Here is a 16,557-nt window from a genome sequence, read left to right as displayed (position 1 = left end):
TCTCCCCCAAGGCATCAAGATTATGGCTTATGATTAATGATTTGCAAGTGAATTAATCAGCCACCGCTTTTGAAACGTCATTTCTCAAATTACTTGTCTTTGAACATAAGGGCTTTCTGACATCATCTTACTGTCTCTAGATTCTCTTTCCTACTAATTGAAATTCCAGGATATTTCTTCTTCTTCTTGTCAGCTTATTGGTATTACTTGTGTATAAAATATTTGCAAACAGATTACTATTCACCAGTAGTGTATCAGAGGTAAGCACCAAAACAATACTGTATGCTTCCAGCTCAAAGCAATGTGCTGATGACTCGTGAAATTCTCTATCTAAGCTGATTTTTCATTTATTGATTTATTTTTCACCACACCTACTTGCAACAGATATTTGAGATGTGTCACAATAAAAACACAGGTACAACAAAGCTCCAAACAATTGATTTATATGTTACCTTAGAAAAATGTTTCCTCCCTTTTAAAGTCATGCTAGGTGTGGGCAAGGGGTGGGAGGGATGAAACCGGCTTCCTTCACTAAGGAGGATGCTACAACTGAGCAGAGGCTCTGGAGTCAAACACTGGGGTTCCAATCCCCGTCCCTCCATATATGAGCGATGGCGGTGTGATTATCTGGTTACCTTGTCGTTTAGGGTGGGTGAGGCTGTAATAGGGACGGGGCGGGTGCACAGCCGTTACCACGCAACCGTTACCGCAAGACCTTAAGCACAGGAGGGTTAGCAAGAGACACTTAGTGTGGCAGTTAGAGGTCGCTCGGCCAACGGTCCGACCGGGGTGGTCCTCCTGGCAAGAGGTAAGAGGTGGATCTCCGTGTGGTAAGAGGTGGATGGGGGCCTTCTCCCTGGGGCCCTCCAGGCCCTCCCCGGCCTCAGGCGGTGGGTGAGCTGGGGGGGCCCAGGACAGGCTGGGGGCTGTGTCCCGCCGAGCTCCAGAGCCCTTGCCATGGCCGCCCACTGGCTGGGCCTGGGCCTTGAGGCCACGGGAACCTCTCTTCCATCCCCTCCTCCGCTACCTAATGGCGGCGGAGGTCTCCCTGGGTCCCTGGGACCCGGCCTGCTCTGCCCGAACCTTTGGGTGGCCCAAGGTACCTGAGGGCCGGCTGGGTCGTGGTTGCCTGGCTCTCTCAGTGATGACGGCTGGGCAGGGTCTGGGGACCTGGCCCTGAGGGCACTGCCAGCCGGGCCTGGGCATTGGTGGGAGGACCCAGCCTGGGTGCTGGACGAACGCTCCTGGGCAGGGTAACTGGCCCCTGCGGGGACCCCCTCCTCTCAGCCAGGGCCTGGACCTCAGAGGGCGAAAGTTGAGCCTTGGGACCTTGCCCTTACTTGTCAGAACAGAGAGTAACATTTGTTTCAGTGGAGGTTTACAGGAACACCGTGACCCGACGGTGACCTGACCTCAGGAACGAAGGATCTGACACCAAGAAGTCTGCAACAGCTAACCATGACCCTCCCTCACCTTTCCTGTGAAAGGGCTTCGCTGAAAGCTTTCAGGGAGTTCAGGGTTTTTAAGGCATGAGGCATACATCTCCTTGCCTGGCCCTGCAGTAAACCTTTCTCTGCTCCAAACTCTGATGTTTTGGTATTGTTTGGCCCCACTGTGCGTTGGGCATACAGATTTGCATTCAGTAACAAGGCTACAAAAACAAATGCAAACAAAAATGCATAAAGGCTCAAACTCAATACAAGTTTTTTTCTCATTCAACAACAGTTCGGGACGGGCTCCCACCCACCTCCATGTGGTGACTCAGGTACCCAAGCTCATTCCCTCTTGTGGCTCCACCTTCCCCTTGGGTCTCCTGGTTGTCTGCATCCAGGTAGATAGAAGGAAAGGGGCCCAGAGAAGAGGCACAGCTGTTCTCTTAACCCTCCGCCCAGGTGAACCCAGGCCAGCCCCGGCAAACATCACTTCTGCCCACATCCTGTAGGAGAGAATTCAGCCTCATGGTCCCACATAAGGCTGAGAGAACCTGAAGCATAGCATCTGTTGGCACACACAGCTTCGTGATCTTCCTCTGTTAGTCTTTATTATTTAATGAGATGGTGTGGGTAATGTGCCCAATACCAGGCATATGGTCAGAGTGCCATCAGTGGTCTTCACTATGATTTTTTTTTTCCCCAAAATAGTGACAGTAACGGTCTGCTTTGTTTGCAGTTTCAAGCCACAGTCGAGGAAGGAGCCGTGGGAGTTATTGTCAACTTGACAGTTGAAGACAAGGACGATCCTACCACAGGCGCGTGGAGGGCCGCCTACACCATCATCAACGGGAACCCTGGGCAGAGCTTCGAGATCCACACCAACCCGCAAACCAACGAGGGGATGCTCTCCGTCGTCAAAGTAAGGGTGCTTCCGACTGCCCCTCCCTCCTCGCCCGAGCACCCAGGGCCCCAGGTCGAGGATAGACCAGCCGCTGTCTCCTCCTCCTGGAATTAAAATGGGAAAAGTCTTCAGCTTAGGGTGTGCTTGTACTCTCATGGCTATAAAACCAAGTTGTTCTACAGGTTCTGGAAAACCTAAACTTCCTTGTAACCTTAAAAAAAAAAAAACTTAATTTTTAAATGAGATTCTTCATATACTTGATAATGAATTATCAAAGATATGCAAAAATGGGACCTGTGAAGGTTTTCTAAAGACCCATGGTCAGATTGTGCATTATTACAGTTCTTCTTAACCTTTCTTAGTAGAGTCTCAGTTACTGTCAAACACAGCATATAATTACACACACGGGATGCTTCTCCGTGTGAAACCGCCTATGAGCACTGCTGCCCAGCAAGCTGACCTCTCTCTGCTACAGGGGGACTGAGAAGGAAAGTGACAACAGTGTAACGGGAGGGCTCAGAAATGTGGGAAGGAGGGGGGTGGCAGCAGAGCATGTGAGGCTGGTGGTCCCCGTGTCCTGGAGGAAGGGATCTGGGAGGTTCTGGGAGAGCTGCTGCCAGACCAGAACGTCCATCGGAACACAGCTTCTTTTCTGGTGGGTGCAGCAATTTGCCTGGAAAGCAGGGAGCAGTCGTGTTTATAGTAATCGTATTAGTGGACCGAGCAGGAACGTTGTTACCTACTTCCTGTGTGCCGTTGGCCAAGATGCTTAATTGTTTTCTGGGCCTCGGTTTCCTCATCTGTAAAATGAGGATGATGGTACAACCCACCGCTCCAGGTTGTTGTGAGGAGTTCACAAGCTAATATGTGATTGGCACATGGTGCCTGTGTTTGTTTCCTGGGGCTGCTGTAACAAATGACCACAGACGTGGGAGCTTCAAACAACGCACATTTAGTCTTTTACAGTTCTGGAGGCCGGAAGTCCAAAATCAGTTTCACAGGGCTACAGTCGGTGGGGCTGGTTCCTTCTGGAGGCTCCGGGGGAGAACTGACTTCCTCGTCTTTTCCAGCTTCTGGAGGTCGCCTGCATGCATTCCTTGGCTCATGGCCCCTTCCTGTATCTTCAAAGCAGCAACCCAGCATCTTATCTCTCTCTGACTTTGACCCTCTGCTTCCATTGTCACACCTACTTTGACTTCCTGCCTCCCTCTTTTTTTTTTTTTGTGCAGTGTTCTTTAATTTTATTTATTTATTTGTTTATTTATTTATGACTGCATTGGGTATTCGTTGCTGCGCGTGGGCTTTCTCTAGTTGCGGCGAGCGGGGGCAACTCTTCATTGCGGTGTGCAGGCTTCTCATTGCAGTGGCTTCTCTTGTTGCAGAGCATGGGCTCTAGGCACGTAGGCTTCAGTAGTTGTGGCACATGGGCTCAGTAGTTGTGGCTCGCAGGCTCTAGGCATGCGGGCTCAGTAGTTGTGGCGCACGGGCTTAGTTGCTTCGCGGCATGTGGGATCTTCCCAGACCAGGGCTCGAACCCATGTCCCCTGCACTGGCAGGCAGATTCTTAACTACTGTGCCACCAGGGAAGCCCACCTGCCTCCCTCTTTTAAGGACCTTTGTGGTTCCATTGGGCCCACCTGGATAATCCAGAATCTTTTACCCAGCTCAGGGTCCTTAGCTTAATCACATCTGCAAAGTCCCTTTTGCCATGTAAGGTAACACACGTTCCCGGGATTCGAACATGGACATATTGGGGGGTGGGGTCAGTATTCAGCCTAGCTGCAGGGCCATATAAACGTTCACACCAACAAAGTTCCACAACGTCCCTGGGGGCAGAACCCGGAGCCACTGAGAATGGCAGATCTCAGAGAAGTTTCCGGCTTTCTCCAGAGGATGAGGGGTCTAGGTTTCTCCCTGTCCTTTTCAGAACCTCGTCTGAACTGAGCCCCAAACGTCTCCCTGAAAAGAGCAGCCTCTGGGTCTTCCCAATTCTTCTTCCCTTGCCAGGACTCCCAGGAGATCCTGGCACTGCCCTCCTACATTCAGTGCTATAGTTTCAAAGCTGTGAAAGTCGTAAAAAAAATAAAACATAGCCACTGGCTGTTCTCTGAGGCTAGCCCTGTATCTATAGAAGGCATCAGGCAATTTTCCAAACCTGCAGCTGGAAGACAAAGCTTGGGTCAATATACATCCCCACCATTAACCCTGCAGGAGCACCGTTCTCCCGGCCTGTGTTTGCTACAGCTTGAGGAAAATAAAATACAAGCAAAGCTAGACTGGAAAAGAGTGTCCTCCTCTCCCCACACTCCCGCTTTGGCCCACAATGCTGTGAGTCTTAAACGTTAGCATTTAGAAGAGTCACCTGGAATGCTAGCTGAAATGCAAGTTCCTGGGCCTGCCCCACACCTGCAGGGTCAGAACAGGAGGGAGAGTTGCCCCAGGAGAGCACAGCCTGTGGACAAGCACTGCCGTAGAACAAGGAATTTCCACCTGCAATTCCTGGGGAGGAGGTGCCCACAGAGCCTGGGGCCCTCCCTGGGCCTCCATTTTACTAGCAAGTGGACTCCCTTTGCTTCAGAATTGGGATGGAGGCCTCCCCTCTTTGGCTGCCTGCCGCATGAATTTGTATAAAGGGCCTTGAGCTTTCTCTGCTTCTCAGTGCGCCTGAGTTCAAGCCCCAGGATAGCCTTCTGGAGGCTGGCCTGACCATGCTCCCTGGGCTCTCCACCTTGCTAGCAACCCAGTGCAGTAGCTAGGAATGCTTTCAGTTGTACGTAACCAAATGCCAGGCTGATAGTGGCTTAAATAGTCAGGAGAATTTCATGGTCTTCATAACTAGATGAAGGTAGGCCAATCCAGGATTGGCTGGCAGCTCAAGGTGTCCGAGAGCCAGCAGGTGGCACCACAGATGTTTCTGATGTTTTCCTCATGGACATAAAATGGCTGTCAAAGGCCCGGGCATCACGTCTTCCTTCCTGCAGGAAGCAAGGAGGCCGCCAGGCACATGAGCGAGAGTATATGTGCCCTCATGGGCCCCTCTCTTCTCATTAGGGGAAAAAATGTGTTTTCCGTGGGTCCTCCAGACAATTTCCAATGATGTGTCACTGACCGGATAACACGTGCCCACCCTCAGCTGCAAGGAAGGCTGGAAAGTCTGAATCTTTCCTCTGGGGCCTCTGCAATGAGAGGTGGGTGGACATGGCCATGCTGCAGCCCAACCACAAGCAGCTCTGCCCTACCCAGTTAGCAGTCGGCATACGGGAGAACTAGAGGAGGTCTCAGGACTGTGTGGTTTCTGGGGGAGTCCTTCCTCCCTACAGGACCGAATCCTAACAATTCTGCCAAATGAGTAGCCGTGTCCTCTTTAAAACCTTCTAGTCAGGAACACCCTTAGTTGCTGTGTAAACCTATTCCAAACTGTCAAAGAGTTACTCTTTCAGCTGAATATAATCCACCCTGCATTTTACGTCTGTTCTCTCTTTTGTCCTCAGAGGAGAAGGAAGCATTGAGAAAGCAGGCATCCTTGATCCCCAAACCTGTCACAGGCTTACAACTTACTGTCGGGTCACTTCCAAAGCCTCTCTCCTCTGGACAACAAACCCCAGATTCTTTACCCTTCCCATGAGAGCCAGCTTTTCCAGCCTTGAAATCCTCCAGAACAGTGGTCCACACCCTCTTTTGACACTTGATGAAATATTAGTCAAATTGCATCTCTGTAACTTTATTGGAAGTGTTTTCAATTTCCTCCCGTCCCTGACACAGAGACCCGACACCAAACAAATCACGTTAATCAGGTCATATGCCCGAGACAATGGAGGGCTTCTTAATGCAGCATGACCCAGGGCAGGCCTCGGAAGGGGTGGGAGCAGAGACCCATGTTCCATCAGCTCCTGGTAGACTGGCCCTGGGCATCGCCCCACTGGTGTCATTACACCCAGCTTTGTGCAAACGGAATTAAGCACTGCAGAGGTCCTCCTCTCCGGAAAAGGCTGGACTCTCTCTCTCTCTCCTTCCCTCTCTCTGTGCCACTACTCACATCTGCGTTCCTCAGAAGCCAGCATTCTGCTGAGGCATGTCAGCCTCGAACATACCTGAAGAGGCAAGGCAGGAGGGCAGTGGCTCTTCCAGCTGTTTCTACCCCATATTCCTCTTCCTCACTGTCTTAACAGCCTCTTGTTATTGTATCCAACTCCAGGCCAGCATGCATCATCTCCTCTGATCTTACTACAATCCTTGGTACTAGGACTTTACTAATGAGAAAGCTGATGTGCCTGTGGTCCAGTAGTTATTCATTAAAGTTCTTATGGCCAGGACTTGATCCCCTCCCCTCTGGCTCTGGGAGCAAATAGCGCTTTCTACTACTAAGCTGCATTGCTTCCTGGTATGAATGAAGTGTCCCAAGGCAGGACAGAGGGCTGAGTCCCCATCAGCATTACTTGTGGAAATACCACCCTGTACCAAAAGCAGTTTATTGTTATCAGCTCAGACTCTCTCATCAGACTCCCTGTATCGCATCTCGGCTCTGTGCCACTTGTTAGCTGTGTGACTTTGACCAAGTTACTTAACCTCTCAGAACCTGTTTCCTCATCTGTAAAAAGGGTCTAAAATCACCTACTATTATGAGGGTAAGGTGAGGATTAGGTGAGATGATGCACACGGGGCCCTCCTAGCACACAGTCGGTGCACAATGAGAGATGGATTATGTCACGAAAAGTAATGAGGGGTTGTGATGCAGATCAAATATTGTATGTATATTTATACATAATATGTAAATATATTATAAGACATGTGTGTGAATGGGGGGAGCTGTGGGTACCCCACTCATGGGTTAAATTGTGCCTCCCCCCAAAAAGACATTAAAGTCATAACCCCCAGAACCTGTGAATGTGGGCTTATTTGGAAATAGGACCAGTGCAGGTGTAGTGAGTTAAGATGAGGGCATAATAGAGTAGGATGGGCCCCCATTCCAAGATGACTGGTGTCCTTATGAGGAGGCAGCCGTGTGAAGACAGAGACACACAGGGAGAAGGCCAGGTGATGATGGAGACAGGGGTCGGACTCACACGCTGCCAGCCAGGGAACGCCCGAAGCTGGGACAGGCAGGGAGGGCTCCCCTAGAGCTTTCAGAGAGAACGTGGCCCTGCCAACACCTTGATTTTGGACTTCTAGGCTCCAGGACTGTGGGACAGTTCATTGCTTTGTATTAAGCTTTGTATTAAGCGACCTAGTGCTTTGTCCCCACAGCCTTCTAGGAGACAAATGTTAAGATTCCCGTTGCTGTCAGGGCCCTGACCCTCCTCCGCTGCCCCGGCCGCGCCACGCTGTCCTGCTGCTGCTCACCCTGCTGGCCTCGCATCTGCTGCCTGTTAAGAGCCCTGCAGAGCTAGGAAGCTCAGTAAAACCCCACCCTGCCGGCATTTGCATCATGGTAGAAAATCCAGTTGGGCTAGATTCAGGATTTCATAGTCGCAGCATGCTGTCCTTAACTTTACTTCCAGGAAGATGGTGTGTTCCTGGGAGCTGGTATAAAAGAGACCCTCGGGCCTCGGGTTGCCTGGCTGGGTCTGCCCGTGCTGGGGTGCGGTCGAGAAGGTTCTCAGGAGAGGTGGACGCTCTGTGTGTCCGTCCTGCTCAGGATGCTGCCCGGCAGACTGTCACTAGCCAGCAAGCCCAAGGCTCCAGTCCCTTCAGTGTCCTCATTAGGATGAATAACTCCGCTTTCCAAGCATGGCAGCTCCCTGGCCCACGTTTGGAATTTATTCCACTGGGGTTGCAGATTTGGGGCTTGACTTGGGAAGGACAGAGATCTATGTTAGAAAGGAGGATGAAGTGGTACATTATTCTTGTGTTCCAGGGATGAAACTACAATATAACTGGGTAGCTCCTAGGTGCCAACAGCCTGGTATCTGTCAGCTCTTAAAATCTTAATACTGACCCTGTTGGCAGTTGCTCTAGGTGAGGGCGGGAGGGGCGGTCCTATTACAGCCAGGAAGCACTTCCGCGGTCAGTACTTCCAGTGTGTGTGTGTGCGCCTCTGCATATATATATGCATGTGTGTTTGTGCGGGTGCACTTTCACAGGTGTGGAGTGTGGGGCGTGCGTGTTAGCTGTAATTATTATGAGAGAGAATGTAATTTTGCCTAAAGCTCTCCCAACTAAACCTGCCCGATTCCAGAGTCTACCCCCTGCACCCGGCTCTTTCCCCAGCTTCGCCATTCTCACCTCTGATGCCACATTCCCAGATCCCTTATGACGTGTGCTGCCATTTCCTTCCTTCTGGTTGAATGTGAATCACCTCCCTGTACTCACTTTAGTCTCGTCCTCCCAGCAAGAATATCCATTATGTCATGGGTCTGATGAGTTAGCTACTTGTTTTCCCAGGAAACATTAGGAAAATAGCTTGAAATAAGCAGTGTGTCCTTATCTCACCTAAATGTCTCCTCACACACACCCCTATCGACAGGAAATGTCACCATCACTGCATCTCATGGTTTAGAAAGGAAGTGACCGAGTGAATGTCGTCCATGACCTTCTGTAAGGGACAGGGCACCATATTAATAATGTCTACAATGGGGTTTCCTTAATATCCTCTGATTTAGTCTACACAGCAGCAAGGGAGGCGGTTACCATCAGCCCCTTTACAGAATCACCTGGAAAGGGCCTCAGCAGGGTTGCTCATTGGTGGGACAGTCTGCCATATGTGGGACTGTCCCAGGCATGGCCATGTATCTGGCATCACTGTCCCCTGCCCAGAAAATGGCCACAGAGCTGCCGAGTCATGGGGACAAATAAAAATCCCCCCCCCCATGTTTTCCAGTGCCCTCAGGTGGGGAAGGGCCATGCAGCTTAACCCCTTGTGTGTCAGCCTCCCGAATCCTCTTCTCTACATGACACCCTACTGGAAGAATTTGCACCCCCTGGAGCCCCCATGAGTGCCGGAGTTGTGAGGTCACAGGCTACCGGTGGGAAGGCTTTTAGTGTCAGCGCTGCCAGGGAGTCACCTAAAGAGATCTCACAACAAAGGATCCAGGTGTCTGAGACTCATGTAATTGTTGTAAGTTATTTCTCAATCTGAAAAAAGGAACAACTTCCATACCTAATTTTGTATCTGTATGTTTCGTACTCTTTTTCTTAAAGAGTACCCCAAATTGCATCAAGCTTCTTAGCCCACAGGACCTGGATCCACCCCTGAGTGTCCACACAGCTCGGGGACTGTCAGAGGCCTTTGTGCAAAAGCACCTGCCCTTTGTGGCAGACCCGCGTGCTGAGCCCTTCTCTCTGCCTTTCAGCCTCTGGACTATGAGATTTCTGCCTTTCACACCCTGCTGATCAAAGTGGAAAACGAGGACCCGCTGGTGCCCGACGTCTCCTACGGCCCCAGCTCCACAGCAACCGTCCACATCACCGTCCTGGATGTCAATGAGGGTCCGGTTTTCCACCCGGACCCCATGATGGTGACCAAGCAAGAGCACATCTCCGTGGGCAGCGTGCTGTTGACGGTGAATGCGACAGACCCTGATTCCCTGCAGCATCAGACCATCAGGTGAGTGGGTGGCTGGGTAACCTGAAACGGGAGGGAGGCGGGCAGCAATGGCTTTTCTTTTCTGGTTGCAGGGTCTGTGTTGTCAGGAACAAACTACCATTAAATTAAACTTGTTAATGATCTGGGTGAGCAGGAAGTTTGTGTCATGATGAAGAGCTGGCGGCTGGTGGCACCAGGGGACCAGGCTTACTAGGTGCAGATGTTGCCCCTGCACCTGATTCCTGGCAATAGACTAGCCCGGGAGGAGAGTAGCTCCAGGGCTGTGTTCTCAAATGTCCAGAGGGGTCTGCTGGTGCCAAGCACAGTGTGGAAGGGACAGAGAAAGGAGCCGCCACATATGGCCCCTTGCATCTCAGACACCTACTTTATCAGCTGCCACAACGTGATGAGAAACGCTAACTCCATGTACAGTTAAGGGTATTAGGAGTTCAGAGAGGTTCAGTGACTTGCTCAAGACTGCCCAGCTTACACTGCCTAGTAGTGGAAGAGATTAGGATGCAACCATTGCAGTACAGTCTGCAAAGTCCATGCTCTCTGCTAAGTGCTCTGGACTCTGAACTGTCAGAAGGGAAAGGAGTAGACATTGCCTGGTACTTAGAAATGGACCATCGGGGTTGGGTTTTCCGCTGATGATTGGCAGGCCAAAAAAAAGTTCAAATTTTCAGCATTCATTTCTTAAGCTCTGTCCAGTACTTCAGAAGAAGGGGTTTTCATAATGAGATTTAATTAAATGGTCATTATCCACAGTGCATCTCATGCTAGTGGAGATGAGATGCCCTCGCTGGTGCGACGTTTCACAGTAAACACATTGGCACGCAGGTCCAAATGCGCGCTTGTCTCCGCTAAAGAAAGTAATTAATCTTCCTCTTCCAAAATCTAATCTCTTCATACGAGGTACTGATAACCAAGTATTAGACACACTTGAAATGAACATGTCTTATTTTCCTGATTTGAAACACCTGAAAATGTGCCGCTATCTCCGCGTCAGCCACAGGACCGTGGAGCAAGGTAGCAGAAGTTATTTTCCAACCCAAAAGGGGGATTTATTTTTACAACAAAACTTTCTGAAATGCCAGACAAACTAGATAAAAGTACAAAATAATACCAAATCCTGTACTAATGTAAATCTGAAGTAGCCATTCTTTTTTTTTTCCTTTTCTCCTTTTTTTCCCCTTTTCCTGCTCAGTATCTGGCAAAGGAAACACACAATTTAAACATCAAAGAGAAAGCTTTCCTTAAGTACTTAGATCGGGAAACCTGTAGGTTAACAGACTGTAGGGTAGTTGTACAAATTTAGGATGTCTTTAGGGGAGCTTAAGTGTTGATTTGCACTTCTACAAAGAGGTGACTCCAGGGTGGGTAGGAAATGGATTTAAATGGGGTTGATGTTGCTAAGCCTGAGGCTGTGCCTTTGTTGGGTAACTTGGGATGCTGCCAGACATGACAGTGTTAATGTAATGGGGAGAGGCTGAGGCAGGTGTCGGGATCTGGGAATAGAGGTACTACTTAGGTGGGACAGACAGTGGAAGAGGTGGGTCTCTCAGAGTTCTTTGTTTAAGACCAGCTCTGGATGACTTAGGCAAAAGGGAGAATTTGCTGGAAGATTCTACACACAGTTTATAGAATTTTTCCCAACTGGTAACCACTAGTTTTTTCTCTATACCTGTGAGTCTGTTTCTGTTTCTTATATACACCTCTTTGTTTTCTTTTTTTTAGATTCCACATGTAAGTGATAACATAACGTATTTGTCTTCTCTAATTTCACTAAGCATAATGTTCTCTAGGTCTGTCCACGTTGTTGTAAAGGGTAGATTTTCATTCTTTTTAATGGCTGAGTAATATTCCATCGTGTGTGTGTGTGTGTGTGTATACATATATATATATAAAACATCTTCTTTATTTGTTCATCTGTGGATGGGCACTTAATTTGCTTCCGTATCTTGGCTATTGTAAATAGTGCTGCTATGAACATTGGGGTGCATGTATCTTTTCAAATTAGTGTGTTCTTTTTTTTTGGATGTATGCCCAGGAGTGGAATTGCTGGATCCTATAATGGTTCTATTTTTATTTTTTTGAGGAACTCCACACTGTTCTCCATAGTGGCTGTACCAATTTATATTCCCACTCACAGTGTACAAAGGTTCCCTTTTTTCCACACCCTCTTAAGAATGTATTACTTGTGGTCTTTCTGATGATGGCCATCCTGACAGGTGTGAGATAGCATCTCATTGTGGTTTTGATTTGCATTTCTGATGATTAGTGATGTTGAGTAGTTTATAGAATTGAAGAATATGTTTAGAACTGGGCCAAGATAGCACAGGAATTTGGGCATTGTTGAGTCTCTAGGTAATGGGCCCTGATGGGCTGGCACTGCAGGACCTCACAGGGAGAGTGACCCACCTCCAGCCACTGTCCACTCTTGTGTCACTCAGCTCACGGTTCACATGCCCAGGGGCGAGTCCACTTTACCTGAGCTGGAGCCATGCACCCCCGACTCAGGGCATCTTGACAGGCAAGAGAGATGATGTTCCCAGATGTGGCTGCCCCTCTTCACCCCCACGGCAGGCAGCTAATTGAGAAGGAGGCAGGAAATCCCATCTGGCAAATGGAGTGTGGTGCTTGGAACGTGGCAAGCGGCCACGGATAGCAGCCCCGGCAAACTGAGTCGGGAGACAGGAGCCTGGAGAGGGAGCGCGTGACTGGCAAGAGCCAACAAGACATTGAGGGGCCCCAAGCCAGGATCTGTGCCCTGGAGAACAAAGACCGGCTGCCGGAACCGGGTGACGGTGCTCCTCCATTCCATCTCGGGTGCAGCATCAGTGGCGCCCACTGTGAGAGAAGGAGATCAGAGAAAGCAATTTGTAAATTACTAGATGTGAGACTTGGCGGTAAAAAGCAGGAGCATACAAAGCTCTGAAGAGCTTCCTGTTTCTACAGTTGCTCATTACAGCTGTGACCCTCAGTCACGAGCGGCCAGGACCCATCTCAGACTTGTGCCAAAAATGCATGTGCTGGCCCACAAAACTGAAAATGAGGACGAGGACGCCCAGCCTGAGAATTCAGGTGCTCAGAATATGTTCTTGCCCCACCTCTTGACTCTGCACTTGCCTGGGTTGGCTTCGTCCTCAGCCATATCTGTATGGCTGTAGGGAGTCAAGGCCTCCAGCAATGCCAGTCCTACCAGCAGAAAGAGATCCTTCCTGACCAGTAGTATCAATACTTGCCCAAGGGCCAGGTTTGCGTCTCACTGAGCCAACTTGCACACGCACCTGTCTCTGACCCAGAATGGCAGGAGGATGGGGTGTGCCCGGGGCTAGTCCTGGTGCGTGGGCCCACCGTGGACCCAGCATCCAACCATAATGAACTGGGCTGGTGGTTTCCCAAAGGAATGCAGAAGGCTCTTCCCAGAAGGTGGGAGTGGATGCTGAGTCGTCAGGGACCACGGAGAGCCACTGTTGGCCAATTTCAGTGTCACGAGTCCCCTCAGAAAATATAGCTGAGGTGTTTCTGTGGCCGTTTGCCTAAGAGCTGTAACATTTACAAATGGGTCTGGCTGAACAGTGTCTGGACAAATCACTTTTCCACCATTGAAGCAAAATAAATGCGTGTGTATGTATGTATGTGCATGTGCATGTATGTGTGTGTGATGCACATTTCTCTCTCTGGCCTGACTCCTCAGACACATTCCTTCCTGCTGGGATCCAGAGTTGCCCAGAAGTGGCCCTCTCTCAGCCTGGCACTGACTGGATCTCCCTCTGCCCCTTCCCTCTCCCCTCCCCTCCGCCCTTCCTCTCCTGGTGCTGGTTCTGAGCCCATCAAAGGCAGGGATACGTTGAGCTGTTGTCACAGGAGCTCTTCAGGGAGAAAAGGCTCATTAATTATCTGCAGCCTTTGATCCTGTACACGAGAAGCACTGTCCCCGATGGGCTGTGTGTGCAGAGGCTGTGCAGGGCTGAGGGGAGGGGCCAGGCTGGGACCTGGTTTTCTAATAAACCGCACTTGGCTCCCCGGAACTCTCAGAAAGACACGAAGACCTTGTGAGTGGTGGTGGTGGTGTTGTCTTAATGATTCTTGGGGGAGCAGGCATTGGAAGAGGGAGGAACTGAGAACTCCTATTTTTATCTCAAGGAGAGCTCTGAGTTCAGCTGACAAAGGCACATGCAAAAAGATGCTGCCAGCGCCATCTGCCCATGTCTTGATTCCCGGCAATAGCACGACGTTGGGCTCTGCAGTTGTGCAGGTTATGCGGGTGTCCCTGTCTGCGTGTGTGACTCTTTGTGTCCACATTGTCATTCTCTCTTTGTCCCTCTCTGTGCCGATTACTCTTGGTCTATCCTTTGCTCTGTACATTTCTTCCTTATCTCCCTCTCTGTCTCCCTCTGCCCTTCCTCCCTCCCCATCACTGTCTCTATCTGCATCTTCCCCCTCCCTCTAGGTCCATCTTTCTCTCATGTCTCATGGCCATCTCTTCTCTGTCTGATTCTCTGCACCTTCCTTCCTCCCATTCCTCTCTCTCCTCTCTTCTCTTTCCTCCTCCTTTTTCCCCTTTTCCTCCATCTGCTTCCTCCCCACCCCTCCTTTCTCTCCATCTCTGTCTCTGTCTCTCCCCCTCCCCGCATTTCTATCTCTATCAGTATCTCACTCCAAGACACTCTGTGCCTCAGCTCCAATAACCCCATCTCCTCTCAGATGACTGGCCAGGCCCTCAAGGCATCTTAGCACTGCAGGAGATGCTCCACCCCAACCAGCCTGATTCAGGTCCTGCCCCCAAGTTGACAGGCACTTTGACCTCCTCCCTGAGGACAGACTCCTTCCCTTGTCAAAACAGGAAACTCCTCCCCACTCCCAGCCCCCATACAGCTTAGGACCTTAATTCTAACTCATTCCTGGTCCTGTCTTCTGTGATGGAAAGCCCATCTCAGGCACAGTGATTCTGCCGCTGCCACTGTCATGCCCTCTTTTATCTCACCAGGGAATGTTAAAATCAGTGAAAGGCGTCTTGATCTCTCAGAAGCCTGTAACTCTAAAGACAGGAGGTGTCCAGGCATCAGAGTGAATATTCTCACTAAAAAGCCTGAGTTACTAAAACTTGTTTAAAAGCCCATAGCATTGTGCTTAGCCAAATCAGAATGGACAGCGGTGGGCTAGTGACAGATGAAATTCTTCTTTGTAATGACTTGTATCTTCTTATCCTTATTATAAAGTTAAGATAGTTCATGGAGGAAACTTTTGAAAAAGCAGTTGAGAATAAAGAAGATAATTGTAAAAATCTGTAATCGTCCCACCTAAGGAAATCCCCTTTTAACAGCTTAGGTATATCTCCAGTCACATGTGCGAGTATTTCCTTTTTATTTTCAAAATTGGCTCACATCACCCATTTTGTTTTGGAACCTGTCGTTTTTACTTCCCAATATATGGCGAACAGCTTTCCATATCAAGAAACAGCCACTCTTTTTCCTCACTGAATAGTATGCATTCTACAGTGCTGTTACACGAATATACTTATTTATTTATTCATTCCCTTGTTGGCTATTTAGACTGTTTCCAATTATGTGAAATTATTTTTTAAAAGGTCAGTGGACATGCATGTAGCTAAATTGTTTAATGCATCATTAATTTTCTGAAGAATTTTCTGAAAATATTTTGCAAATGTGTTGATGTCATTAATGCTTTTTGTCATATAAAAATTTCTTTGTGTCTTTACCTAGGCAATCACATTTCTGTTTTCCCTTATTATTTGAATTGATGGTTAGAAAGTTTCTGTGCTCCAAGGTCATGTGAACGTTGACGTGTTGTAAAACAGCTGGTTCCCACACCCTGTCCTCTCAACCTGCAGTGACAACGAGACAGGCTTCAGCTTTCAGGGTGGAGCCTTCCTCCGTGTACACGAGACAGGAATCTGGCATTTCTCGATGACATTTCAGTGTCTCCAGTGAGGAGTGGACTCGTGCACCTGAAGTTGTTGGCTAAATATTGTCAGAAAGAGCAGCTCACTGATAATTACGCTAAAATGGAAATGACTGTATTTGCCCAACATCCTCTAACAGTGAAATGAGAAGCAGGGACTCACTGTCGCATCAGATCTGTTGCTTTGGTTCCTCTGGGGATGCAGCCGGCAGCTCAATCATTTTGAACGGTCTGAGAGAACTTATTTCATTCTCTGACCAATCCGGGGGTTTCTATTAAGGCAACCAAGTAGCAATTCCTATTCCCGACATTTTTCAGACAGAACTCATCTTATCCGGGGTCTGTAGTAAACAACTCTGCCGCAGAGACTTCTGCCCACACAGTGAATACGTAAGATACGTGTTGAGGAAAAATATTGTCCCCACCCATGTGAAATTACCCATTACTCCTCAGCATTTTTTGGGGAAAGGATCATTCATCCAGGGAACCCCACAAGTGTGCATCTAGCAGCACTGTATCTGTGAGGATTAAGTTTGGCTCAGTATAAAAGGAAAATTCAAAGTGACGGTGGCTCAGATAAGATAAAAGTGGGTTTTTTCCCCCCTCATATAAAATAAGTGTAGAGCGGCTGTGGCAGTCCAGGGCTAGGATGGAAGCTCCACAAAGCTGTCAGGGGCCCAGGCCCCTTCCTGCTCGCCGTTCAGTCACCTCGAGACTGGCGCCCTCTTCCTCATGGACACTTATCATGGTTGCTCATGCTTCCGCCTTCACAT

The 16,557-nt window shown here is 49.2% G+C and overlaps 1 protein-coding gene across 1 annotated transcript in view; it reads left to right on the top strand.

The window, feature by feature from the left end:
- CDH13 (cadherin 13) overlaps positions 1 to 16,557 on the top strand; it is a 1,019,214-nt gene that overhangs the window by 912,470 nt on the left and 90,187 nt on the right. The window contains exons 9-10 of the mRNA XM_082862470.1: positions 2,170 to 2,352; positions 9,624 to 9,877. Coding sequence (XP_082718596.1) covers positions 2,170 to 2,352; positions 9,624 to 9,877 — 437 coding nt within the window. The remainder of the gene's footprint in view (positions 1 to 2,169; positions 2,353 to 9,623; positions 9,878 to 16,557) is intronic.

Source organism: Leucopleurus acutus, assembly GCF_964270905.1.
Source record: "Leucopleurus acutus genome assembly, chromosome: 20".
NCBI lineage: Eukaryota > Metazoa > Chordata > Mammalia > Artiodactyla > Delphinidae > Leucopleurus > Leucopleurus acutus.
The sequence above is the reverse complement of the archived record's forward strand: the minus strand, read 5'-3'. Positions and strand labels throughout refer to the sequence as shown.